The 26,072-nt window shown below is 36.5% G+C and overlaps 1 protein-coding gene across 3 annotated transcripts in view; it reads left to right on the top strand.

Annotated features, from left to right (window-relative positions):
• Nucleotides 1–26,072, top strand: part of klc4 (kinesin light chain 4) — a 45,930-nt gene that overhangs the window by 5,982 nt on the left and 13,876 nt on the right. For 2 of the 3 annotated variants that reach the window (XM_048170188.1, XM_048170195.1), the window contains exons 2-13: nucleotides 5,440–5,710; nucleotides 7,879–8,109; nucleotides 13,030–13,099; nucleotides 14,220–14,448; nucleotides 16,759–16,846; nucleotides 18,638–18,739; nucleotides 19,396–19,569; nucleotides 19,938–20,037; nucleotides 21,649–21,698; nucleotides 24,558–24,625; nucleotides 25,157–25,265; nucleotides 25,343–25,462. In XM_048170188.1, the coding sequence (XP_048026145.1) occupies nucleotides 5,462–5,710; nucleotides 7,879–8,109; nucleotides 13,030–13,099; nucleotides 14,220–14,448; nucleotides 16,759–16,846; nucleotides 18,638–18,739; nucleotides 19,396–19,569; nucleotides 19,938–20,037; nucleotides 21,649–21,698; nucleotides 24,558–24,625; nucleotides 25,157–25,265; nucleotides 25,343–25,462 (1,590 nt within the window). In that variant the 5' untranslated portion in view covers nucleotides 5,440–5,461. Of the gene's footprint in view, nucleotides 1–5,439; nucleotides 5,711–7,878; nucleotides 8,110–13,029; nucleotides 13,100–14,219; nucleotides 14,449–16,758; nucleotides 16,847–18,637; nucleotides 18,740–19,395; nucleotides 19,570–19,937; nucleotides 20,038–20,153; nucleotides 20,784–21,648; nucleotides 21,699–24,557; nucleotides 24,626–25,156; nucleotides 25,266–25,342; nucleotides 25,463–26,072 lie in introns of those variants that run through there. The other variant, XM_048170202.1, reaches the window with a different exon arrangement.

Here is a 26,072-nt window from a genome sequence, read left to right as displayed (position 1 = left end):
TTATAAATATTATCATAGACGTATCGCACACCACTAGCATGGCTCCAAATCTCTGGTATAGAGTTTATGTTGTGGAGCTTAATGTTAAGAATATCCTACATGTGCACTGCCACATGAAGTTCTGCTTATTACAGAAAGAGGCTAACTTTAGAATCCTGTCTTTTCTGTTTGGTAACCATGGCCATATCAGTTAGGACCTCATTTAGTACAAAATCTATTAGAGAATTACATTTCTTAAGTGAAATATTTTATGTTATTTTATAAAAATCACATTACAATAGCTGTGTCTGAGAATGGTGTTATGTTTTTATTGATAATACAAGATAAAGAACAACAGTGATGTTTGATAGTGGAAAGACTTTGGAAGACTCAAATGATGTGCTGCTCTTTGATGACAAAACACTGATGAATAATTACAGATGTGATGGAGTGGATTAATATTTTCTAACTACAGATTGTGAAATTTCTGAATTTGTAAAATATCCTAAATTTACTTATCAGATTTTAACTTAAAAAATAAGATATAATGCTTCTGTATTATGCCTGAGAAGAAACACTCATCCTAGATAAACTTCTGATGGTAAATTTACAGCTGAGGTTGTTAGAAGATGTGAAATTGTAAATGGTTACTGGATTTGCTAAACAACTGAGGATCACACACTACCTAGTCTCAGCCTCAGACGTCATGGTCACAAACTGTTGGCTGATGCATATGGCACACAAAATTGGAAACACTTCAGGAGTTTCGAAGTTGTCATCTGATTGGTTGAATTCCACAGGATTTCCAGGAGACGTGTGTGTTACGTTCTTTAACGGTCTGTCTGGAAACAAAGCTGTAGTGATGCCAAACCCCAATGGAAAAGAAAGCTGTTGTGTTTACAGCTGTGACAATGAGTGTTTACTAGGATCAACTAAATTCTGTGTTTTTAAAGGTGCCGTAGAACGTCTTTTTAAAAGATGTAATATAAGTCTAAGGTGTTCCCTGAATGTGTCTGTGAAGTTTCAGCTCAAAATACCCCATAGATTTTTTTTTTTATTCATTTTTTTAACTGCCTATTTTGGGGCATCATTAAATATGCGCCGATTCAGGCTGCGGCCCCTTTAAATTCTCGTGCTCCCCTCCCCCGGAGCTCACGCTTGCCTTAACCAGCATAAACAAAGTTCACACAGCTAATATAACCCTCAAAATGGATCTTTACAAAGTGTTTGTCATGCAGCATGTCTAATCGCGTAAGTACGGTGTTTATTTGGATGTTTAAATTTTATTCTGAATGAGTTTGATAGTATGCGCCGTGGCTAACGGCTAATGCTACACTGTTGGAGAGATTTATGAAAAATGAAGTTGTGTTTATGAATTATACAGACTGCAAGTGTTTAAAAATTAAAATAACGACAGTCTTGTCTCCGTGAATAGAAACGATGGTAACTTTAACCACAATTTAACAGTACATTAGCAACATGCTAACAAAACATTTAGAAAGACAATTTACAAATATCACTAAAAATATCATGTAATCATGGATCATGTCAGTTATTATCGCTCCATCTGCCATTTTTCGCTGTTGTCCTTGCTTGCTTACCTAGTCTGATGATTCAGCTGTGCACAGATCCAGACGTTAATACTGGCTGCCCTTGTCTAATGCCTCGATCATGGGCTGGCATATGCAAATATTGGGGGCATACATATTAATGATCCCGACTGTTACGTAACAGTCGGTGTTATGTTGAGATTTGTCTGTTCTTCTGAGGTCATTTAAACAAATGAGATTTACATAAGTAGGAGGAAACAATGGTGTTTGAGACTCACTGTATGTCATTTCCATGTACTGAACTCTTGTTATTCAACTATGCCAAGGTAAATTCAATTTTTAATTCTAGGGCACCTTTAAAAGTATGTGAAGTTCACAACATAGGCTCTTTAAAATACGTTGAAGAGTTTTACTCACGTTTTTGCTGTTATTGTAGAGACATCGATTTTACATTTTCATACCCTAAACATGACGTTGAACAAAACATGTCAGTCAGACGGCCTCCTGGACGTTCCTTGGCCACTGAAAGTTGCTATGGAGTCTAGCCCTTTTTCCATCAGTTTGAAGGTCTGGCTACACGAGACTACACACTACCAGACTTTCAAGTCTTTCTGAAAACAACAAAATCATGTAGAAATGTGTTGCATTGCTAGGAGACACATGACAAATGAAAACAATGTGTTCTAAAATCTAGCTCAAAATATCAAACACGTTAGATGTCCTCCGACTGGATGGAATCATAGTCTGAAGTCTGTCAGAGTCTGTGCCCATCATACACTAGCCTATGTGATTTTCTGTGAAATCTGTCAACACTGACGGTGTCTTTCTGCAACTAACGTCGACTGGTCTAGACTGCAAATCGGGCCAAATACCTGGGCAAAAGTTGTGTAGTGTATTTCAACCTTAGTGTTGTAGTTTACATAGAAAGCCTCAACAGAGGAATTTTTTTCTAACAGCTGTGGCTGGCCATAGGTGTTTCTTTCTGGTTAATTATTAAAAGAGGACTATCAGAGCAAGGTTTAACTTCTAAGTAAATGATTTTCATTGTGGAAATTAAAAGGCATAGTCACATTAACCAATGACTTAAATCATTCTTTGGATATAGTGAGCAATTTCATTAAACTGTTTTGTTAAAAACTTTTGATGCATTATATATAACACATTATTATACTTTAATAAATAGTTATTCTAAGACAAAAAGGACTATTATCCCTCTTTTGATTAGTCAGTGTTGGATGCAAGGCACTATTGATTTAGATCACATGACTTACTGGAGGCTGAATGAGTGGGTATCACAGTGTGAGATTCCGGGTGAAGTGTAAATGCTTTACACCCAGCAGATTTTAAAGCTTATAGTAGCTTTTAAAGCTACTATTTTGGAGTGAACCTTAGTTTGACAGGAAGTACTGACTGATTTTAGGTGCAACTGTGGTTTGGTGGTTTCAGAAGAACTGGGAAATGAGTGTGTAAACTGGTTGGATCTGTTGGGTATAAGATTTAGATACTCAATTAAGGGACCCAAATGCCACAGTCATGGATTTTGGTTGAATTATGGCATACAAGTAATTGTGATTAATAATTTAAAGTGCCTCACTATGCTGCTTTAAAGGTTCCTGGTTTTGTTTAAGAGTCTCCTACAATACGTTTAAATGTATCCAAGGTCAAAAAACACATTAAAGGGATAGTTCACCCAAAAATGAAAATTTAATGTTTATCTGCTTACCCCCAGGGCATCCAAGATATAGGTGACTTTGTTTCTTCAGTAGAACACAAATGATGATTTTTAACTCCAACCATTGCCGTCTGTCAGTCATATAATGCATGTCAGTGGGAACTTAGTCTATATAAGGGGGAAAAAAACATGCACAGACAAATCCAAATTAAACCCTGTGGCTCGTGACAACACATTGATGTCCTAAGACATGAAACGATCGGTTTGTGCGAGAAACCGAACAGTATTTATATTATTTTTTACCTCTAAAACACCACTATGTCCAGCTGCGTTCAGCATCCGGTTGGTGAGGTCAAAAACGTGTTCTGATGACAGAAGTGATGTTTCGCGCTTTGCTTCAATGAGTACGAGACATCTCTTCTCTTGTCAGAGCGCGATCAGACCTCACTAACCGGATGTGGAGGGCAGTTGGACATAGTGGTGTTTTAGAGGTAAAAAATTATATAAATACCGATCGTTTCGTGTCTTAGGACATCAATGTGTCATCATGAGCCACAGGGTTTAATTTGGATTTGACTGTGCATGTTTTTTTCCCCCTTATATAGACTAAGTTCCCACTGACATGCATTATACGACTGACAGATGGCAATGGTTGGAGTTAAAAATCATCATTTGTGTTCTACTGAAGAAACAAAGTCACCTACATCTTGGATGCGCTGGGGGTAAGCAGATAAACATCAAATTTTCATTTTTGGGTGAACTATCCCTTTAATGTTCTCATAATATACATTGCAGCATCACCTCTTTTCTCACAGTGTCTGAAACGGTTCGATAAATGATCCAGTCTTTCTTAACCCCTCCTTTCCGAGAGCCTCCTCTGCTCTGATTGGTCAGATGGCCCAGGTTTTCTGTATCAATTCCAGCATGAATCCTCAAGTCTTTGGAAGTGCATCAAATTGGATTTGCTTTCGCAGCACAGAAATCAAACATGTCGATAACACAAAATAAACTCTTCCAGTCTCAGCTACAACTAGTGTTTGAGAGTCAAAGTAGACGTTGTTCGTGGGCAGGCAATGAAGACCATAGACTTGCATTAAGCAAATTTGTTTCGAGCAGGAAGTAAGACTGGAATTACTGATGATTCATTTCAGGCAGTTCAGAATTGATTCTTTTTTTGGTAGGCAATAACTTAATTTATCTGCACTTTGATGTTTGAAACTTTGCAGACCTTTTAAATTCACAAACAGCTATACTACACACTACATAAAAATGTAATGTCCAAAAAAGCATAATGGGGGCATTTCAGTTGTTTCCTTTGTTCATTTAACTTTCTGTTTGTGATGCCTAAATTCACCTGTTGCATTTCATATTTATATCATTTTTATAATTAATATAATTTTTTCTAGTTATGTCAAGCTCTAAAATATTTAATCTGTAGAAATTATTATTTGTGATTAAATAATAATTTAAAAAAAAACTCACAAAGGACTAGAAAACTCATGGAAATTCATTGGTAATAAAACCTGAAGAGCATTCAGATATTAAAAAATTTATTGCAAATTATGAATTTTAATTATTCTAATTATTTTTAATTATTTTAATGTACTGCCATTCCTAGCTTCTGTAATAAATAAATAAATATAAATAAACAAAATAAATAAAAAAGTCACCTTTGTCATTACAGCAGAAGTACCAGAAATATAATAGTACTTGCTGATAAAAAGAAGTGTAATTTTATTCATTGATATACTATTATAGTTTTTGTTAAAATTTTAAATTAGGTTTTTTATGTTTTCTATTTTCACTTTAATTTTCATCATTGTTTTGTTAGTTTTAATATTTTTGTTGCATTCTTATTTGAGTTTTTATTTATTTATTTTAAGTTAAACTAAATGAAAATGAGAAATGTTGCCTATCTGAAATGAAATGTTTATTTTTTTTATATTTTATTTTATATCAGTTAATGTTTGTTATTTCATGTATCGAAAATGTTTTTATGTTTTTAGTTTTAGTAAACGATAATAACCCTGAGTAAAAGTCCTTGAGAATTGTCTTTTTTTTTATTGTATAAATTCTTGGAGATTGCAATTTTTGAATTGTATGTTTTTCTGGTAATTAATACTGCTTGTCAAATATGTGCTGCAATTCTTTTTTTTTCAATGTGTTGCAATTTAATGTGCACAATAAATAAACTTCATGTCATCCTCAAACCCTCACCTCTATGTCTTTTCCTTCAAGGCCTCCTGACCTCTATCAGAGCATGTCCACCATGGTTTACCCCCATGAGGAGCGACTGGAGAAGCTGACGCAGGAGGATATCATTTCCAGCACTAAACTGGTGATTCAGGGTCTGGAAGCTCTCAAGAGTGAGCACAATTCCATCCTGCAGAGTCTGCTGGAGACCATTCAGTGCTTAAAGAAAGATGAGGAGGCCAGTTCGGTTCATGAAAAGTCCAACCTTCTGCGCAAGTCTGTGGAGATGATTGAGCTGGGCCTGGGCGAAGCACAGGTGAGGGACGACTCCATTATGTGGTGCTTGTGGTAAATAGATATGGTGAATACCACTGAATTTGCAGAAGCTCTGTTGTTAGAATGTGTTACTGAATTTACCAATACTGGGCCAGATTTACTAAACAGGCCGAATTAGCATTGAGACTGCAATCCCAAAAAAGCCCCCATGGGAGTGGAAAGTTCTGCATCTGATCTTCTGACAGTGCACAAATTAAAGAACAGACGCAGCCAGATAATTTCCATAATGACCAATACAATCTACCAAGAGCAGCGTTAACATAAATCCTGTATCAGATCTAGGCAGGTGGAGCTGGGGGAGGTGGAGGGGTTCAGCGAAACTCTGATAACGCTCTGCAGGGCCAGCTTACAGTGAAATACTGAACAAGATTTAAATGTTGAGCCAGAAATCTCATTGGCTTTAGGATCTGCAGAGGCCAATCAGCTTGTGCCATGCAGAAATGATGTGATTGCTTGTAGATTGCATGTAAAGGATCTATCAGCCTGCGCCCTCTCATGACTGAACTAGATATATATTTAGATATAAATACTCTCCTCCTATACATTTTGTGTCTGAAAGATAAGCTTCTACAGATGCATATGCAATAAGGTCAGCTGCAAAAATAACTGTCCATGCCTTTTCATCACTGATTCTTCACTGCTTGTCTTTAGTAAATCCTGACAGCAGTTTTTTTTAATGACGAAAGAAGTTGACACAAGCTGTTAAATCTGGCCCTTAAAGGAATAGTTCACTTTCAAATTAAAATTTCCTGATAATTTACTCACCCCCTTGTAATCCAAGAAGTTCATGTCTTTCTTTCTTCAGTCGAAAAGAAATGAAGGTTTTTGATGAAAACATTCCAGGATTTTTCCCATATAGTGGACTTTAATGGCCTCCAAACAGTTGAAGGTCAAAATTACAGTTTCAGTGCAGCTTCAAAGAGCTCTACATGATCCCAGACGAGGAATAAGGGTCTTATCTAGAGAAACCATTGCTCATTTTCTAAAAAAATTTTTATACATTTTAACCATAAATGCTCATCTTGAACTAGCTCTCCTCTTCTTCTCTATTAGAATTCCAGCAATGTAGACACTGCTAAGTGTATTACTGCCCTCCACAGGTCAAAGTTTGAACCAATTGTTAAATACTTGCACTAGCATATTGTATATGACAATTTAGTTCAAACTTTGACCTGTTGAGCTAGTTCAAGATGAGCATTTATGGTTAAAACATATATATATATATATCTTTTTTTTTTTTTTAGAAAATGAGTGATGGTTTCTCTAGATAAGACCCTTATTCCTCGTCTGGGATCGCGTAGAATGCTTTGAAGCTGCACTGAAACTGTAATTTTGACCTTCAACCATTTGGGATCCATTGAAGTCCACTATATGGAGAAAAATCCTGGAATGTTTTCATCAAAAACCTTAATTTCTTTTCGACTGAAGAGAGAAGGACATGGACATCTTGGATGACATGGAGGTGAGTAAATTATCAGGAAATTTTCATTTGAAAGTGAACTAATCCTTTAATACTGTAAAATGCACAGGACATATAAAACCATTTCTATCTATTTTTTCAGTACCATATTTTTCTGAAAATAAGTTGGTCCTGACTATGTCACACTGTGTTAAAACTGCATTGTTAAAAAAACCACTTTTTAACAAATTTAAAGTGAAACTGAAACTAATGGCATGTGCAAAAAGTAATATACAAATAAATGTAGTTCTCTAATTCGACAAAAATATGTATGCTTTGCATGCTTTGTTAGTTGCATTATATTAGTTGTGTTGGAATATACTGTTATGTCACAGCACTTTTCAGATCTACTTATATTACAGAAAATATGGTACTGAATTTCCCTTCAACTTTGACTATTTGTTTTACTTGTTGCATTTCATTCTGGGATTGACTTGTTTGTTTGTGAAAGGTACATGTGATTTTGGCCAAAATTATATAAGTTATGATGCATAATTTTGCTGCTTACTGTTTGGAACATCCTTCACATCAGGAGTACACATATAATGCTTAAAAATGTTGGTGGGCAGCTCACTAAGGATTGAAACAAAGGTAATATGTATTTACACAGCTCAGATCTGCTCAGCAAAAAAAGACAGTGTGCTTTTAAAGTTAAAATGTTATAGTAAGAGTTATGATTATGTGTTTAGGTGATGATGGCCCTGTCCAGCCACCTGAATGCAGTGGAGTCAGAGAAACAGAAATTGCGCGCTCAGGTGCGACGGCTCTGTCAGGAGAACCAGTGGCTGAGGGACGAACTGGCAAACACTCAGCAGAAACTCCAGAAGAGTGAACAGAGTGTCGCACAGCTGGAGGAGGAGAAGAAACATCTGGAGTTCATGAACCAGCTCAAGAAATATGATGATGGCACCTCACCAGTGGTAAGTCTTGCTATAGGAGTTGGGGGGCTTACTGGTACAAGAAAAAACAGAGCAATACAATAACATCATGTTGCAAATTACTTTCTACTAAAAATACGTTCCATGTTTATAATATATATATATATATATATATATATATATATATATATGTATGTATATATGTATACATATATATATGTAATTCCCGTAGCATATTAACTTGTTTCTTTTAATTTAGACAAACTTAAATTTACCTGAACCTAGGCTAGGATTTCTATTTCACAGCATTCTTTGCCTTGGCACTCGATAGGGAGAGTAAATGTTAAAATTAAGTGTTATATAACGTTTATTTTTGTGCAAGATTAAAGGTGCAGTATGTAAGAATTTTGTCCGCTAGAGGTCGCTAGAAGCCTATTCAAAACAAAGGCGTAGCTTGATGACGCCAAGTTTGAGAGCGGAATCTTGGGATATGTGGTCCCCTCAACGGACAGTGCAAAAGAATAGGGATAGGACTCGGGAAGAAATCATGTTCATGGATGCGATTATCAACGTTACTGTAGTATGAAGCAGAGCAGAACTGAGTGTTGTGGGAGCTAAACGAGGCCGCTGGAGCGATTGCGCAACACACGCCTCACGAGCAGCAGAACTTTTATTATGCCACAGTCGCCGGCGCCGCTTCCGCTTTTCTGGTCATGAGTATGAGGTAACACAGCTCTGTTTATCATATTAGATACATTTGAGAGTGTTGAAAATTATGTTATAACATTACTCTGTGCATTCGCTCGATGGCTGCTGTGAGACACTGTTGCACACTGCAGTAAGATAGATCGATTTTAGAATATCATATTAAATGCTGGATGGCTTGTGTTGATAAATGGCATGCAATTCATGTTAAATTAATTGTATGATGGAGAAAATTCTGTATTACTGTTACTAAGAGTAAAGCTGCATCTGATTATACTATGTTAGCTACTTGACAAAATAGTGTTTTTCTCTGAGGCATGGTAAAGCATGGTACTCGCAAAAAAATCAAGAATATTTGATTTAAACAATAAGACTAAACATGTTGAGCTATATAACTATAATTAGTTTTCTGTCTATAAATATATCAAAACAGATGTTCCCTTGTCTATTAAAATGTGTCATATATTAAAGTGTCTTTGTGTTTCCATGGTTTCTACAAAATAAAACAGAAACCGAGGGTAACGCGGGTATGACGCAATTGACAGGCGACTTCTCACACGTCCCAGAGCCTTGGTCAAAATTGCAATTTTCTCATGATTTACAAATAGTTGCAAACATTTGGCCTGGCCTAGTGGTTTTTGGATATTTTACTGCAAAATTATTACATATTGCACCTTTAATGTTAAGTGGGAGATTTAGTAGTGTTTAGTAGTGTTTAATGCCTTGCTATGCTAATTTAGAAGAGTTTCTGTTATGTGGGTTTTTTGGGGGGTTACCATCATGATGATGATGAGAGGAGCATGAGCTTGGTTTGAGAACAGGTATATGTTAAATATTTTATAGTACTGAATTCTTTGAGCAATTGATATGCAATGCTAATGTTATCAAAGTTTTTTGAGTTTTGCCAACTTATTCAGGATTACAGTGTGGGGAAATATAACTATTATGCAGAATTACAGCAAATGTGCATGGTTGCTAAGTTAGTAAATTTACAGACTGACCAGTAATTCTGCAAAATAAGTGTTTTCTCAATAAATCTTTAAATAACATAAATAAAACAAGGGCAGCAGCAGCCAAAATTAAAATCAGTCACATAAATGATTAGATTTTAAATAACTTACAGCAATACCAAATAACCAAACAGCAAACAATTCCAGCAGTAAAGCTTTAGCTTCTTGATTGATGCTGTCATCCAGAGCTATCGCTTGTAATTGCTGAGGTTGAAATGCTTTAAAAAGCTTTGGCTTTCTGCACAAAATTAAGCACTGTAGGTCTTCCTGTGCCAATTAACTCCAGCTTTTCTTTAAAAGTTAATCTTGAAAGTGGAATAGCACTAACTATTTAATCAGCTTTTTTTTTTTTTTCGATTAAGAAGATGTTTCAGAGATGTTTTAATTGAATAGTTTATGTACTGCTTACAGCATCTGTTTGTACAAGAATAAAGTTCAACATAAGCCTATACTATTTAAAGGTGCCCTCGAATGAAAAATTGAATTTATCTTGGCATAGTCAAATAACAAGAGTTCAGTACATGGAAATGACATACATTGTTTCCTCCTTCTTATATAAATCTCATTTGTTTAAAAGACCTCCGAAGAACAGGTGAATCTCAACATAACACCGACTGTTACGTAACAGTCGGGATCATTAATATGTACGCCCCCAATATTTGCATATTCCCAACATTATAAAAGGCATTAGACAAGGGCAGCCAGTATTAACGTCTGGATGTGCACAGGTGAATCAACAGACTAGGTAAGCAAGCAAGAACAATAGCGAATAATAAACGGAGCAATTCCAATAGGGTCCTCACACCATCGGTGCTCGGGCCCTAAAAATGGCAGATGGAGCAATAATAACTGACATGATCCATGATATCATGATATTTTTAGTGATATTTGTAAACTGTCTTTCTAAATGTTTCGTTAGCATGTTGCTAATGTACTGTTAAATGTGGTTAAAGTTACCATCGTTTCTTACTGTATTCAAGAGCCGTCGCTATTTTCATTTTTAAACACTTGCAGTCTGTATAATTCATAAACACAACTTCATTCTTTATAAATCTCTACAACAGTGTAGCATTAGCCGTTAGCCACGGAGCACAGCATCAAATTAATTCAGAATCAATGTAAACAATATAACAGTATACAATACTCACATAATCCGACGCATGCATGCCGCATGAATGACGAACACTTTGTAAAGATCCATTTGAGGGTTATATTAGCTGTGTAAACTTTGTTTATGCACTGTTCAAGGCAAGCGCGAGCTCTGTGGGAGTAGAGCAGGTGAATTAAAGGGCCAGTAGCCCTGAATTGGCTCATTTATAATGATGCCCCAAAATAGGCAGTTAAAAAAATGAATTAAAAAAAATCTATGGGGTATTTTGAGCTGAAACTTCACAGACACATTCAGGGGACACCTTAGACTTATATTACATCTTTTTTTAAAAAGTTTTAGGGCACCTTTAAATACCAAAGCAGGGTCTTCATTTTATTTTGATAAACATGACACAATTTAACATTACTACAACATGAAAAGAGATTTAACTGTTCATTAGTGGAACTGAAAGTGTGAGACTAAACACGAAACACACGTGATCATTGTCCTGCGATAAATCCGGCCAATGGTGAAACAACTGTGTTGTCATCAGAGATTGTGTAGCCGCTCTTGAGAAGCAACAGCTCTCGAATCCCTCTAGCGGTACTTTGATGCCATACATCACAGTCACGTGGTATCACCGCTGTCTCAAGTCGAGCAAAATTTCTACCTGGCATGCATTGCTTCAAGTCAGACGCCGATCGGTCTGTGCAGCGCTGCATGAAGTCGAACAAGCCTATTGATAACAAGCCCCACCCATTTAAAGCAACGATATGATTGGTCAATTTTACTGTCTTTTGAAATTCGTTTCTCATTGACTTGCTATGGATTGGCCCTCTGTAATTTCGCAGCTGGACCACCAATCACAGCGCTTAAAGCATTAGACCGAAAAATCCTAATATGGAGAAAATTAAAGTCTACACAACACAACTCAAATTGAATAGGCAGATTTGAAGCATTTAATTCCTCAAAAAGATTTAGATGTTTGTCAAATAATAAATTCCTAAAATAACATTAGAACTGATGACTTTATATTTGAAAAAAAAAAAAAACTTTTAAACTGTAATTTAAAAGATTGTAAATATTATTTTTTACTCTGGTATTTTTACAGTATGTGAATATTCAGTGCTGAATATACTGACATTCAGTAAAATGCAATACAGTACTATACTTGCAGTGCATACAGTATACAGTTTATTCACCTTACTACTTTAAGCTGTGATGACTATACTTTTTTTTACGTCATTGCAAAATTTGTTTACTGTTACAATATTTTTTTTATTAAACTGCATGCTTTGGATGCTGTGTTCTGTTTTCTGATGTAGTGTTTCATGAATGATCTGTACTGTTTATATTTTGACTGGCTGTGTATAAGATCTGAAAGCATTATTTGATTTTGAGCACAAATAAAAAGGTTTTGAGGCAATTGTTTGATTTTGCCAGAGGAGTCAGATGTTCTCTGAATGTAGTTTTGAAGATTTTGTTTTGTGTTTAAGGTTTTGAGAAAGTGGGTGATAAATGTGTTTTATCAATTCAGAAAATCTGTAAAAATCAAATGACATTTTCAGTGCAAGAAATAATGACTAACATTCTAAGGGAAAAAAGGGGAACTTTTCTCTCTTAAATCTCCTCTGCTACTGTAGCCTGACTTTTCTTGGGAGACGACCAATGTCCTTCTTCCTGTATGTGTAGCCAGAATTGATTTATTTGCCTTGTAGATGGATGACTCTGTTTTGCTTGATGGAGATGTTACAGAGGAGACATGCCACATTCTTACTGTATGATGGATAACTAAACTGTATTCCCTGGCAAACAAAATGTCATCTCCTTTACTTTAGCCTAATGTTTTTCATTTTTCTCTTTCTGGGGTGGGAGGATTTGAAGACACTCTATCTGTACAAATGACAGTTGCCTCCAGCTTGTCATTTATATTTCATGAAAGGATGTTTCATGCTGTTACTTCCTGAATTAATGGAGCCATTAACATTTAAAAACTATAAAGACAGTCATGCATGGACAGAGATGCAATTTACTGTAGAAATTAACTGTGAAATATACATTATAAGACACAGCACAGACTGATTATAAATAATAATTATACCAATTTTAATATTTAAATGGTTTCAAACAGTTTTTTTTTCTTTGGTTTTGTTTTAGGAAGAGAAAAATAGTGAGACTCCCAAAGATGCCCTGGACGATTTGTTTCCCAATGATGAAGATGACCAGGGTAAGGAAGTACAAAAATTACACGCCATAGTCCTATGCTTGATCTGTTCTGTTGCGATCTGTGTCTCCTGCCGATGACGTGTTTCGCGGGGGCGTGCCCCCGTTTCTTGACTCCACCCCCACGTCAAACCAGTGCCATAAAGAGAACCGCGCAGAAAAGTGCAGCGCAAAGGAAAACCGGTATCGTGAGTGCACGCTTGACTGAAACGCAGAATAAAATGAGCGTTGCAAATGATTTAGTAGGTTTGAGCATGAAAAATATGTGGCAAAGATAAAATAGGATTACAGCTGTCATTGATTTTTGTAATTGATTATATTTTTATTTTTGCACTACTTTATTTTATTTTGCAAAAAAAACTTATTTTTTTCCACTCAATACTTTATTTTTCCTTTGCAATTCTTTATTTTTGTTTGCAAAACATTGTTTATTGCTTAATTCTTTTTTTTGTTTTGCAAAACTTTATTTTTGTGCAAAAATATAAGGCATTAATTTGACTCCATAGGAACACACCAAGCCGACGGTCGGCCGTCGGGCAGTTTTTGTTCGTTGGCCGACTAAGTTTTCTCAGTTTGTTCCGCACCGTCGGCTGAAGTTGGTCCTCGTCTGCTTTTTTCGGCCGATTCGACAAGTTGAATTGGAGTTGGAGCTCGTCGGGCCTTCTGATCATTCTGATTGGCTGTTCAGCTACTGCCACCTGCTAGTATGGAAAGGCATTTCATTTTACGCAGGCGCAGAACTGACATGCTACTTAGCCGTCAACTGTCGAGCGTCGGTTTGGTGTGTCAGGGCAACTTTGGACCCAGACTCTGCCGACGTGAGCCAACCCTGCAGTCTGCTTTCGTCGCCACAAGTTCGTCGGCGTCGGTTTGGTGTGTTCCTGCCTTAAGAAAAATAGCCAGGGTGGCTTCCACAATTGCAGCAACCATTTTCATTACCGATATTTTGTGCTAATTTTCCAGGAAGTGATGATTTTGTTCTTGTCGACTCAATGGATGGAAACAGTGCTTTATTCGCAAATCTTTTATGCGATATCCCAATTTTGCACATCTTTCTATAGAAAGTTAGAATTGCAATTTTGTATAGAAATATAGTAATTGTTTCTCTCTGTCGTCCCCTTCAGTCTCACACCAGCACAACAGTTCCGCGGTTGCTGCCGCGCAGCAGGGTGGGTATGAGATCCCAGCCCGCCTCAGGACCCTCCATAACCTGGTGATCCAGTACGCAGCTCAAGGCCGGTACGAGGTGGCTGTGCCTCTCTGCAAACAGGCTCTGGAGGACCTGGAAAAAACCTCTGGACACGACCATCCCGATGTAGCCACCATGCTCAACATCCTGGCTCTGGTCTACAGGTGTGTGTTTGCTCATGCGTAGTCCCATGTTGAAACAGATTTCTGTCATTATTTACTCACCCTCATGTCATTCTGAACCTGTATGTTCTTAGTTACATGAAACACAAAAGGAGACATTTGAAAAATGACCATGAATGGGCACTTTCTTGCATTAAAGGGATAGTTCACCCAAAAATGAAAATTTGATGTTTATCTGCTTACCCCCAGAGCATCCAAGATGTAGGTGTCTTTGTTTCTTCAGTAGAACACAAATGATGATTTTTAACTGCAACCGCTACCGTCAGTGGTATAATGCAAGTCAGCGGGAACTTGGACTATAAGAGTAAATAAAACACGACAGACAAATCCAAATTAAACCCTGCGGCTCGTGACGACACATTGATGTCCTAAGACACGAAACGATCGGTTTGTGCGAGAAACCAAACAGTATTTATATCATTTTTTACCTCTAATACACCACTATGTCCAACGGCATTCATCACTCGATTCGTTTGGTCTGATCGCGCTCTGACAGCGGCAGTGATGTCTCGCACATATACTTCAATGAGAGCGAGACATCACTGCCGTTGTCAGAGCGCGATCAGACCAAACGAATCGAGTGATGAATGCCGTTGGACATAGTGGTGTATTTTATTTACTCTTATAGTCCAAGTTCCCGCTGACTTGTATTATACCACTGACAGACGGTAGCGGTTGCAGTTAAAAATCATCATTTGTGTTCTACTGAAGAAACAAAGACACCTACATCTTGGATGCCCTGGGGGTAAGCAGATAAACATCAAATTTTCATTTTTGGGTGAACTATCCCTTTAAAGCCTCATTAAAATGGCCAAGACAGCTATATTTTAAGCTAGAGCAGATGTTGATATTTTCATTGAACAAATAGCGACTTAAGTTAATACAGAAGGCTTGTAATTTAGTGCACAAGTCATATGTACTACTATTATGACACCTTTAAAGCCCCAATGTACTTCAAGCAAAATCAAAGAACTAACTGGTGTGATGTCATTTCAAACAAAATCAGGCCAAAACAAAGTTCATTTGGAGTTTGGCATGGAAATCTTCTTCGGTTTATTTCTTCTGTTTAGTCTGTCGAGGTCAGATGTCTGCAAGTAAAAACATGAACACACTGGAGAGCTGCTTTATAGTAAAAACTGAAGTTGTGCTTCTCATTGAGAGAGACGCTAACACTGCTTTTTTCATGTTTAATACTGTAAAGCTGTTGGTTTAAAGCAATCTATTGTGTAAAGTGGTAAATAAATAAATGTGACAAGATGTGACTGAAGTGTCAAATTGCAGAGCTGGTGTAAACATATCTACATCACTATGATTAGATAATTTCTTAAAAGATTAGTTCACTTTCAGATGAAAATTACCCCAAGCTTTACTCACCCTCAAGCCATCCTAGATGAATATGACTTTCTTCTTTTTTATGAACACAATTGGAGAAATATTAATAAATATTTATAATGGCAGTGAACAGGGGTCACGAGTATGAACTGAAGAAAGTGCTTCCATCCACATCCATCCATCATGAACGTACTCCACACGGCTCCGGGGGGTTAATAAAGAACTTCTGAAGCGAAGCGATGTGTTTGTGTAAAAAAATATATATATCCATATTTAACAAGTATCGGATGCGTCAGGATATTTATTAATATTTCTCTGATTGAGTTCATGGCTTTAGGGTGAGTAAAGTTTGGAGTAATTTTCCTTTGAAAGTGAACTAATCCTTTAACTGCTCTTTTCTCACTGCTCTCATTTTTTGTTGTGTGTTTATTTATTGAGGAAAGCGCACTGCACATATTTGCATATTCATACTGAAGTTCCAGTCCCCATTATTTATACATTTTAGTTTGTGCTTTGGTGTTCCATAGAAGAAATAAAGTCATTTGTTGGGTTTAGAACCACATGATTGAGAGTAAATGAGGACAGAACTTTCTTTCTTTAACCAGCAAGACTTCCTTGGTCAAATAACTTTATCAGAAAAGTCATGCTGGTTAACCAGCTTTATCAACTCACCACAGTAACATGTGAAAGTCCTATTTATGTGTTTGCACGTACTTAATCATTCTATAGAATCTATACATTTCAAATTAGTTCAGATTTTTTATTTCTTCATTGTTTTTAGCCTCCTCTGTCAAAAACTGACAATTCATTTTGCAATTTTTTTTCCATGGCATCTTGTCATGGAAAACTAATTTTCTGTTATTTAATGTGGAATAATATTTAATCACAAGAAGACTGCCCACTAGACCCACTAAAATAAGCCTTTCGAAATAAGACTTTGTTGTATTTCTTTTCATTCAGGGACCAGAATAAATACAAGGAAGCTGCCCATCTCCTTAATGATGCCCTGTCAATCAGAGAAAAGACCCTGGGCAATGACCACCCAGCTGTAAGTAACATAAAACATTTTTTACCAGTGTTGAGGAAAGTTACTTTTAAAAGTAATGCTTTACAATATTTGGTTACTCCAAAAAATTGCATTACTTACTTTTATGGAAAGTAATGCCTTATGGTTACATCACTTGCTTGTTTGTTTTTTATTATCAAAAAAAACAAAAGTTCTATTTTTGGAAAAGGTAAAGGCCCTTTCCCACTCAGGCTGAAGGAAATGCAAATTCATGCCTGTAGCGTAGAGGGTGCAGCTCAAACAAACCTTTCAGCTGTGCTGCCATTCTGGATTGCAGAATAATAGGACACAGGAGAAGAAAGTTCAACACCCTTTCTTTAGCAATAAAATAAAATGAAACACAAATGTGATGTTTTGCTTATTAGTATGGTTTAATTGGTTCATCAAAGGTTAGCAGTAAAGAAGTTGGTTAATAAAGTGTGATTAATAAAGTTTATTTGTATTATTTAACATTTAATTATTGCAGGTTTGCGTAATATTCTGAGTTTGCATTTCACTGTTTTTACTCATTTTGAGGAATATTGAATCTGTTTTTGTGCCAGTGAGATGAGTAAATGCATGATCATATTTAGTCTAGAACTACAATAAGCATCATGTTTACACACAATACCTCTTCACTTACGATTTCTCTCAACATGTTGAAAGGAGAGGTGTCAGTCAATAAATAGGAAGACAAAGTAACTTGCGTTACTTATTTGAAAATGTAACCCAGATATTTTTTTGTAAATTTGAAAGTAATGCATTACTTTACTAGTAGTTACTAGAAAAAAGTAATCAGAAAATGGAAAGAAGTAATCTGATTACGTAACTCACATTACTTGTACACATTACTTGTTCTCAAAAAGCACATAAACATTATTTATACCTTGTTCATGGAACATTTTTTCAGAACATTTTCAAAACGTTTTTTAAATGTTTATAAATGTTTTTAAACTAGTTGTTTCAGAATGTTCAGAGAACATTCAAAAGTAACGTTCCCATAATTTCTGCAAAATTATAAAAATACAATGTTCCCTAAATGTTTGCATACCAAGAAAAAAACATTTAAAGGTGCTAAATAGGATCTTTTCGTCGACTGAGAAACCAAAGACTGTTAGTGAGTTTTTGAAATGAGCGCATGCGTAAGAACAACCCCCCTCCTTCACAGCTCATTTCAAGGGAACGCCTCCCAAAACTCGTGCACGAGTATTGGAACACGGGTGTTTACCACCGGCATTCGCTGTGTCGTGTTTGTGGATTCATTATGTCGGACTCACCGCAGGTAACTCAATCTGCAGTTGTTTCTCCTGTCTCCTGACAAAAACATTGCATGCAGCGCCTGTGGAGTGTGGAAAGTTACTGGAGCACGCAGCCGCGCTCGTCTAACGTCATGGCAGTGATTGACAAGCCAGAGGGCCAATCCGTGCACGTCTCTCACAAGGAACGTCACGGCAGTCATTGACAAGCCAGAGGGCCAATCATTTACACGATGATCGCGTAAACGATTGGCTGATGTTTTTAAGCCCCTACCTCGTGCACAGATGATGTATATTAATATTATTCCTTTCAGTGCACCTAATAAATTGTCTTTTATCAGTTAGTAAAGACAGTTTCAAGTAATATTGCAAAAATGCATAACACAAAACATCCTCTTTAGCACCTTTAAGCATTTTGAGCATTCAGAGAACATTCAGAAATATATTTCATAATTTCATGGGAATGTTAGCAAAACTTTCTCAGGGCATATTTTTGGTAAGCTGGGTAATCAGTGTCTATATTTTCTGACTAATCCAGGTGGCGGCCACTCTCAACAACCTGGCGGTCCTGTATGGAAAGAGAGGAAAATACAAGGAAGCAGAACCGCTGTGCAAGAGAGCCTTGGAGATCAGAGAGAAGGTACTATTCCAAATGCTTGGCCTGTTTGGTGGGGTACAAAAGCCTCTTTTGTCATTTGATTAATATGATATTTAAATAAATATGTCTTCTCTGACTTGTTAGTCATATTGTAAAGGACCCGATATACTCACGGCGAGTAAACAACAAAAATGAGAGCAGTGCGAAAACAGCAGTTAAGAAAGCATTTGATCGTAGTGATGTGGATATGTCTGAACCAGCTCTGCAATTCGGCACTCGAGTCAAGTCACGCTACGTTTATTTATATACCACTTTATACAATAGATTGCTTTAAAGCAGCAGCTTTACAGTATGAAAAAACAATGTCAGTGTCTATTTCAATAAGAAGCACAACTTCAGTTTCAACTCCAACATATTTATACTCGTGGACTTTTGACTTTGACGAAATGAACCGGAGAAGATTTCCATGTCAAAGAAGGCGAGGCCTCAGAGCCACACCCAACTATTACATCATCGCCATGGACCAATGGTAGTTCAAAGGTGTTTACCAGCCAGGCCGAACTTTTTTGGAAAGCTGTTTCGAACTCCTAAATCAAACTCCAAACGAACCACGTTTTGTCCTGATTTTGTTCAAAATGAAGTCAACTTCATTTGAAGTATATCGGGGCTTTAATTATTCACTCTCTTTCATTGCTCAGGTGTTGGGACGGGACCACCCGGACGTAGCCAAGCAGCTGAATAATTTAGCCCTGCTCTGTCAGAATCAGGGGAAGTATGAGGAGGTGGAGTATTATTACTGCAGGGCTCTAGATATCTACGAGAAAAGACTCGGACCTGATGACCTAAATGTTGCCAAGACCAAAAACAACCTGGTGAATATAATCAGCACTCATCTTGAATCCAAACACCACATGTTTGCAAAGTAAAACTGCCACATTCATTGTTTAGAGATCTATTTGCAGTGTAAAACACTAAAAAAGAGAGAAAATGTAAAACATTAATATTGAGAAATATATTTACAATTTAAAATAACTGTTTCTATATGAATATACAGTGTTAAAATGTAATTTATTCCTGTGATCAGAGCTGAATTTTCAGCATCATTACTCCATTCTTCAGTGTCACATGATCCTTCAGAAATCATTCTAATATGAAGATTTGCTGCTCGCATCTTCAAGCATCACACATTTTACATTTGTGTATGCCATAGTTGTAAAATAGTTTCTTATTTCTTTTGCAGGCTTCATGCTATCTGAAACAGGGCAAGTACAAGGAAGCTGAGATTCTCTACAAAGAGATCCTGACGCGCGCCCACGAGAAAGAGTTCGGATCTGTAGATGGTACGATCATTGCTTGATCATGGCACTTCATTATTCATTAGCTGACAGACTGCATGCTTTCTTACAAAAGTTTGGCAACATTATAAAACTGAACTGTTGTCATTGCTGAATGATAGAAAATGATGACCTCAGCATATCGTGACCCTTCTGCACACCTGACCTCTGGTTTACTACCATTCACTGTGAGCCGTGGATTTCACAGAAATCCAGCAGCAAGCACAACCAATAAAACATGTTTAGCATAAAAATATAGGATTAATTCACACTTCTTACAGGAGACATTGGGATTTGGGGAGTAAATGTTATGAATATTTGTCTTGCCATATATGTATATATATTTTTCTGTGAAGATGAATTGTCTTTCAAATATAAACGCTATATTAGTGAACTGCTTGCCTGTGCCAAGCAAAATACTTCAATGTGAATGTCTCAAAAATAAATGTGAAAGCAGAAGTGCGAAGAACTTTAGTGTACGAACACCTCAACAGATGGTTTGTATCTGTGATTTCCCTCTTGTTTGCTTCTTGGAAGTTTTAAGGCTTTGAGTTTAAGTTCTGTGTAAACAGTCATTCATTCTATCATTTTTTTTTTCTTTTCAAAATCCCATCCATTTATTGTCTTTTTTTTTGTGTAATGTAAAAGTTTGATTATCCCTTCAGAACAGGCCAATTTGTCTTCTGTTTGATCCTGTTAATCATTTTTATGTTGATTTTGCACTTAATTCCAATAAATCAACTTTATGATTATTTTCTTGATTTCTCTATATCTTCTGTTTCACATGTTCCCAGCTAACATGGAACCTTCTCAAAACTTTATCTAATGTTCTGTCTCTCAAAGTTATGAACAAGCATACTTCCAGTAAAGTTAGTAAAACATTCATTCAAAGTTCTGGACTTTAATAATGTTCTCAAATCATTAGCACAAAACATTATTTATATCATCCATGGAGCATTTTTTTTTTCTCTGAAACATTTAGTTGGATGTTCGCTTAACATTTATTAAATGTTACTGCTTGTTTCAGAACGTTCAGAGAACATTTAAAAGTAATGTTCCCATAATGTTTGAAGAATGATAAAATGGAATGTTCCCTTAACAAAGAAAAAAGGTTTTTAAAACATTTATGTTGAGAACATTCAGAGAATCTTCAGTAATAACATTTTTATACCTTAATGGGAACGTTAGGAAAAATGTTCTTAGAGCATGATTTTGTTAGCTGGGTTCATGCTAAATTTATTTTTTGAACTTGACATTTTTAGTACATGACAAAACTTTAAGAAATTGGTGTATTGTGGTTACTACAATTATTGTTATATCCCATATGGGTAATGATCTGAACAAATATTAGACTTAACTATGAAACTATGTAACCTAAATCTAAAATTTAGAGAGGATTGAACGAGTCATATCTAGAGATTAGAATATCATAGAGCAACTCGAAACTGCACAGCAATACCCTGGCATGTTTTGCAAAATCTATGATCATAAATTTACAGCAGTGTAACAATAAAAGTAGTAACTATATTATTTGGCAGAAACTGTTTCTGATTTTGCCATGGCATGTTTTGTAATGGCTGACTACAGTAGCAGAACACTGTTTCTCTGTGTCTACAGCTGAAAATAAACCCATCTGGATGCACGCTGAGGAAAGAGAAGAGAGGAAAGTAGGTTTGTGCCTTGTGTGTGTGTCTGTGTGCGTGCGTGCTTTTTTGTGATTTATGAGGACACAAATTTGTATAATGACATGGGTATTACACTGGTATTACGACGTAAACTTGAATTATGAGGACATCTCATGAGTCCTCATATTTAAAATAACTTTAAAAACATATTAAACAATGTTTTATTAAAAATGTAAAAATGCACAATATTTTCTGTAATGGGTAGGTTTAGAGGTAGGGTAGTGTAGGGGGATAGAATATACAGTTTATACAGTATAAAAACCATTACGCCTATGGAGAGTCCTCGTAAACCACATATACAAGTGTGTGTGTGATGCTCATGTGGGCAGCTGATATAGTGGGTATTGAAAGTAACCACACACTTTCAAAATATTCACCTTCTGTTGCTTGCAGCCTGAACCGAAAACACACAATTCTAGTTTTACACTAACTTTACACACAGTAACACTATATCCAAATAAAAAAAAAAAAAAAATCATTCCACAGATTCTCAATGAGATTTAGATCAGGCACTGACAAGGCTGGGGTTTTTCAAACTGGGGTCCACAAGGAAGTGCTAGGGGGTCCATGGAAACGTATAGAGAGAAAAAAAAGAAGTAAAAATATATAAATAATAAGATTAACATAAATAAATAGATTATTATAAATAAAAAATAGATTAAAATACACATTTTATGAGTAAATGAATAAAATAAACAATAGATTAAAAATAAAAAAATAATAAATAAATAGATAAAAATGAATTACAAAAGTTAAGATAGAAAATAAATAATTATATGAAAATCAATGTACAACCCGAATTCCATAAATGTTGGGAAATGTTTTTAATTTGAATAAAATGAAAACTAAAAGACTTTCAAATCACATGAGCTAATATTTTATTCACAATAGAACATAGATAACAAATGTTTAAACATTTTACACTTTTATCCACTAAATGAGCTCATTTCAAATTTGATGCCTGCTACAGGTCTCAAAAAAGTTGGCACGGGGCAACAAATGGCTGAAAACGCAAGAAATTTTGAAAAGATTCAGCTGGGAGAACATCTAGCAACTAATTAAGTTAATTGATATCACATCTGTAACATGATTAGCTATAAAAGGGATGTCTTAGAGAGGCAGAGTCTCTCAGAAGTAAAGACGGGCAGAGCTGTGAAAGAGTGTAAAAAGATTGTGGAATATTTTTAAAAACAATGTTCCTCAATGTCAAATTGACTTTGCAAATCCCATCATCTACAGTGCATAACATCATCAAAAGATTCAGAGAAACTGGAGAAATCTCTGTGCGTAAGGGATAAGGCCGAAGACCTTTATTGGATGCCCGTGGTCTTCGGGCCCTCAGACGACACTGCATCACTCATCGGCATGATTGTGTCAATGACATTACTAAATAGGCCCAGGAATACTTCCAGAAACCACTGTCAGTAAACACAATCCGCCGTGCCATCTGCAGATGCCAACTAAAGCTCTACCATGCAAAAAGGAAGCCATATGTGAACATGGTCCAGAAGCACCGTCGTGTCCTGTGGGCCAAGGCACATTTAAATCGGACTGTTTCAAAGTGGAAAAGTGTTTTATGGTCAGACGAGTCCAAATTTGACATTCTTGTTGGAAATCACAGACATGCTCCCCTCCAGACGACGTCCATTTCAGGGAAGGACAATGCAAAACCACATACTGCAGCTATTACAACAGCATGGCTTCATCGTAGAAGAGTCCGGGTGCTGAATTGGCCTGCCTGCAGTCCAGATCTTTCACCTATAGAGAAAAATATGTCAAAGACGACCACAAACACTTCAGCACCTGGAAACCTGTATCAGGCAAGAATGGGACCAAGTTTCAACACCAAAACTCCAGAAACTCATAACGTCGATTCCCGGATGTCTTTAAACTGTTTTGAAAAGAAGAAGAGATGCTACAACATGCCCCCATCCCAACTTTTTTGAGACCTGTAGCAGGCATCAAATTTGAAATGAGCTCAGTTTGTGCATAAAATTTTAAAATTTCTCAGTTTAAACATTTGTTATGTTATCTATGTTCTATTGTGAATAAAATATTGGCTTATGTGATTTGAAAGTCTTTTAGTTTTAATTTTATTCAAATTTAAAAAAACGTCCCAACATTTACGGAATTCGGGTTGTAGAATCCAAAGTACAGTACTATAGTAAGTAGGGAAAAAACAACTTAGAAATACATATTTTACAAATAATACTTTACACGTATTGATAATTGTTATTTTGAACAGTATACACTGGATCTTTTTAAAAATTATTATTTTTAGGATGGTGGTCCCTCACATGAGAATGATCATATATGGGGGTTCTTTGCATCTAAAAGGGGCGCTGCCACTGTACGGTGTTCTTTGGCTGGTAAGATGTATTAGGATTTTGTCAGACATATTAAAGTGTCATGAAACCACTCCTATTTTAGCCCTTTTGTATACACCTGAGTTGAAAAAGTCTCAAGAAATGGGCGTGTAAAGCTGTGAAAAAGTGAGAGAGTAGAGGGTGGGAAAAGGGGAGACAAATTAAACACAGACCTGCAACACACTCATTATACATACACATGAAGATCTTTTCAGATTCATTCCCTGTGCCTTTCCACAACCTTTTCTTTTGAAAGTACTGTAAATGTTTTGAGGTTGTAACTATACCCACTGAATGTGTATGTTTCCCAAACCTTTGCAAACCTGTCTGGATGATTGACAGCTGAGAAGATTTTAAAACTTCACCGTCTCTCTCTCTCTCTCTCTGTGTGTGTGTGTGTGTGTGTGTGTGTGTGTGTGTGTGTGTGTGTGTGTGTGTGTGTGTGTGTGTGTTTTCCTCCTCATCTTTCTTACAGGGAAAGCTAACAGATGGGAATCATTATGGAGAATACGGGGGCTGGTACAAAGCCTGCAAGGTGAACAGGTGAGAAAAACCAGCCACACTTACCCACAGTTACCTGCCCCAAAGCTAGAACAGTTTTCTGTCATTAATTCAGCTGAAACTGCTTAAAGGGAAAGCTGAAAATGAGTTAAAGTCAGCATGAAATGGAAGCTGCAATAGTCATATCTTCCGTATTGTGACACATATTTGAGTGAAATGGCTTCTGGAACAAGAACAGATGTAGGGTCTGGCTTGATTTTGTCCATGGGAAATTGATTGGATGGTTGTGGTTTGCTATTGGTGGATCTCATGTGAGTGACAGGTTGTCCCGCCCTTGCACCAGTGTAAGCACATCATCAAAGAAGAGAAGAGATGTCACTGCAAGAAGTTATTTCGATTAAGAATACAAGGACTGTGCAAACACTATGCAAACCTGTAATAATTAAATAATACAGCAACACTTTATGCACTTAATTCAAATTATTTTTACCAATGTTTTTTCTGTGGATGATTATTAAATTTGATGATACATATGAAAGTGAAACTTGTGTACATGTGTGTTTTAATGCACAGCCCAACGGTAAACACCACGCTGAGGAACTTGGGCGCTCTGTACCGTAAACAGGGTAAACTAGAGGCGGCCGAGACCCTAGAGGAGTGTGCCACGAGGTCCCGCAGACAGGTGCAACATCTATAATAATTTTAGTGATGCATGTTGGGAAACATGAAGCCTTTGTAACATATGCGTGTGTGTGTCAGGGAGCGTCAGTGGACCCTCAGAGAGATGGAGACAGGCGGAGGAGCACTGCATCAATCTCCAGTGTGAAGTACGACTGCAGCAATGACGGCGGAGAAGAGGGCAGTGTGGAGTGGAATGGGGTGAGTGAATAATATCTTTATCACTTAAAGCTGCTGTAAGTGTACAGAGCCTGTCAGGGAACATGGTGACAGAGAAAATATGAGATGGAAGGAAATTATATTTCAATGTTTTTGTATTTGCTTGCAAAAGCATTGCTTTCCCCTGAGAAACATTGCAATCACTCACAAAACGACTGCGTTCCCCCGAGAAAAATTGTACTCACTCGCAAAACTATTGTGTTCCCCAAAGAAAAACTGAGTTTGCTCGCAAAACATTTGTGTTCTCTCGCAAAACATTTGTTCACTTGCAAAACGATTGCGTTTCCCCGAGAAAAATAGTGTTTGCTTGCAAAACTATTGCGTTCTCTCACAAAACTGTTCTCTGTATTTGTGGAACTAATGGTCCCTCTTTGATTTGTTAAACAATCCAGAATGCACTAAACACACTACTTCATTATAGAGAAAAACTATGAATCAACAAATGAATAAAAATATATAATCATAAGCTAACCAATAAATAAATAAACTAGGTGAGTAAATAATTCAGCAGCAAAAAGTATGCTAGCCTAATTCTTGAAAAAAAACGTTGCAAAAAAAAAAAAACATTGCGTTTGCTCGTAAAAGATTTGTG

Source organism: Megalobrama amblycephala, linkage group LG2, assembly GCF_018812025.1.
Source record: "Megalobrama amblycephala isolate DHTTF-2021 linkage group LG2, ASM1881202v1, whole genome shotgun sequence".
In the NCBI taxonomy this organism is placed as follows: domain Eukaryota; kingdom Metazoa; phylum Chordata; class Actinopteri; order Cypriniformes; family Xenocyprididae; genus Megalobrama; species Megalobrama amblycephala.
Note: the sequence above shows the minus strand (reverse complement) of the source record. Positions and strands in the feature narration are given on the sequence as shown.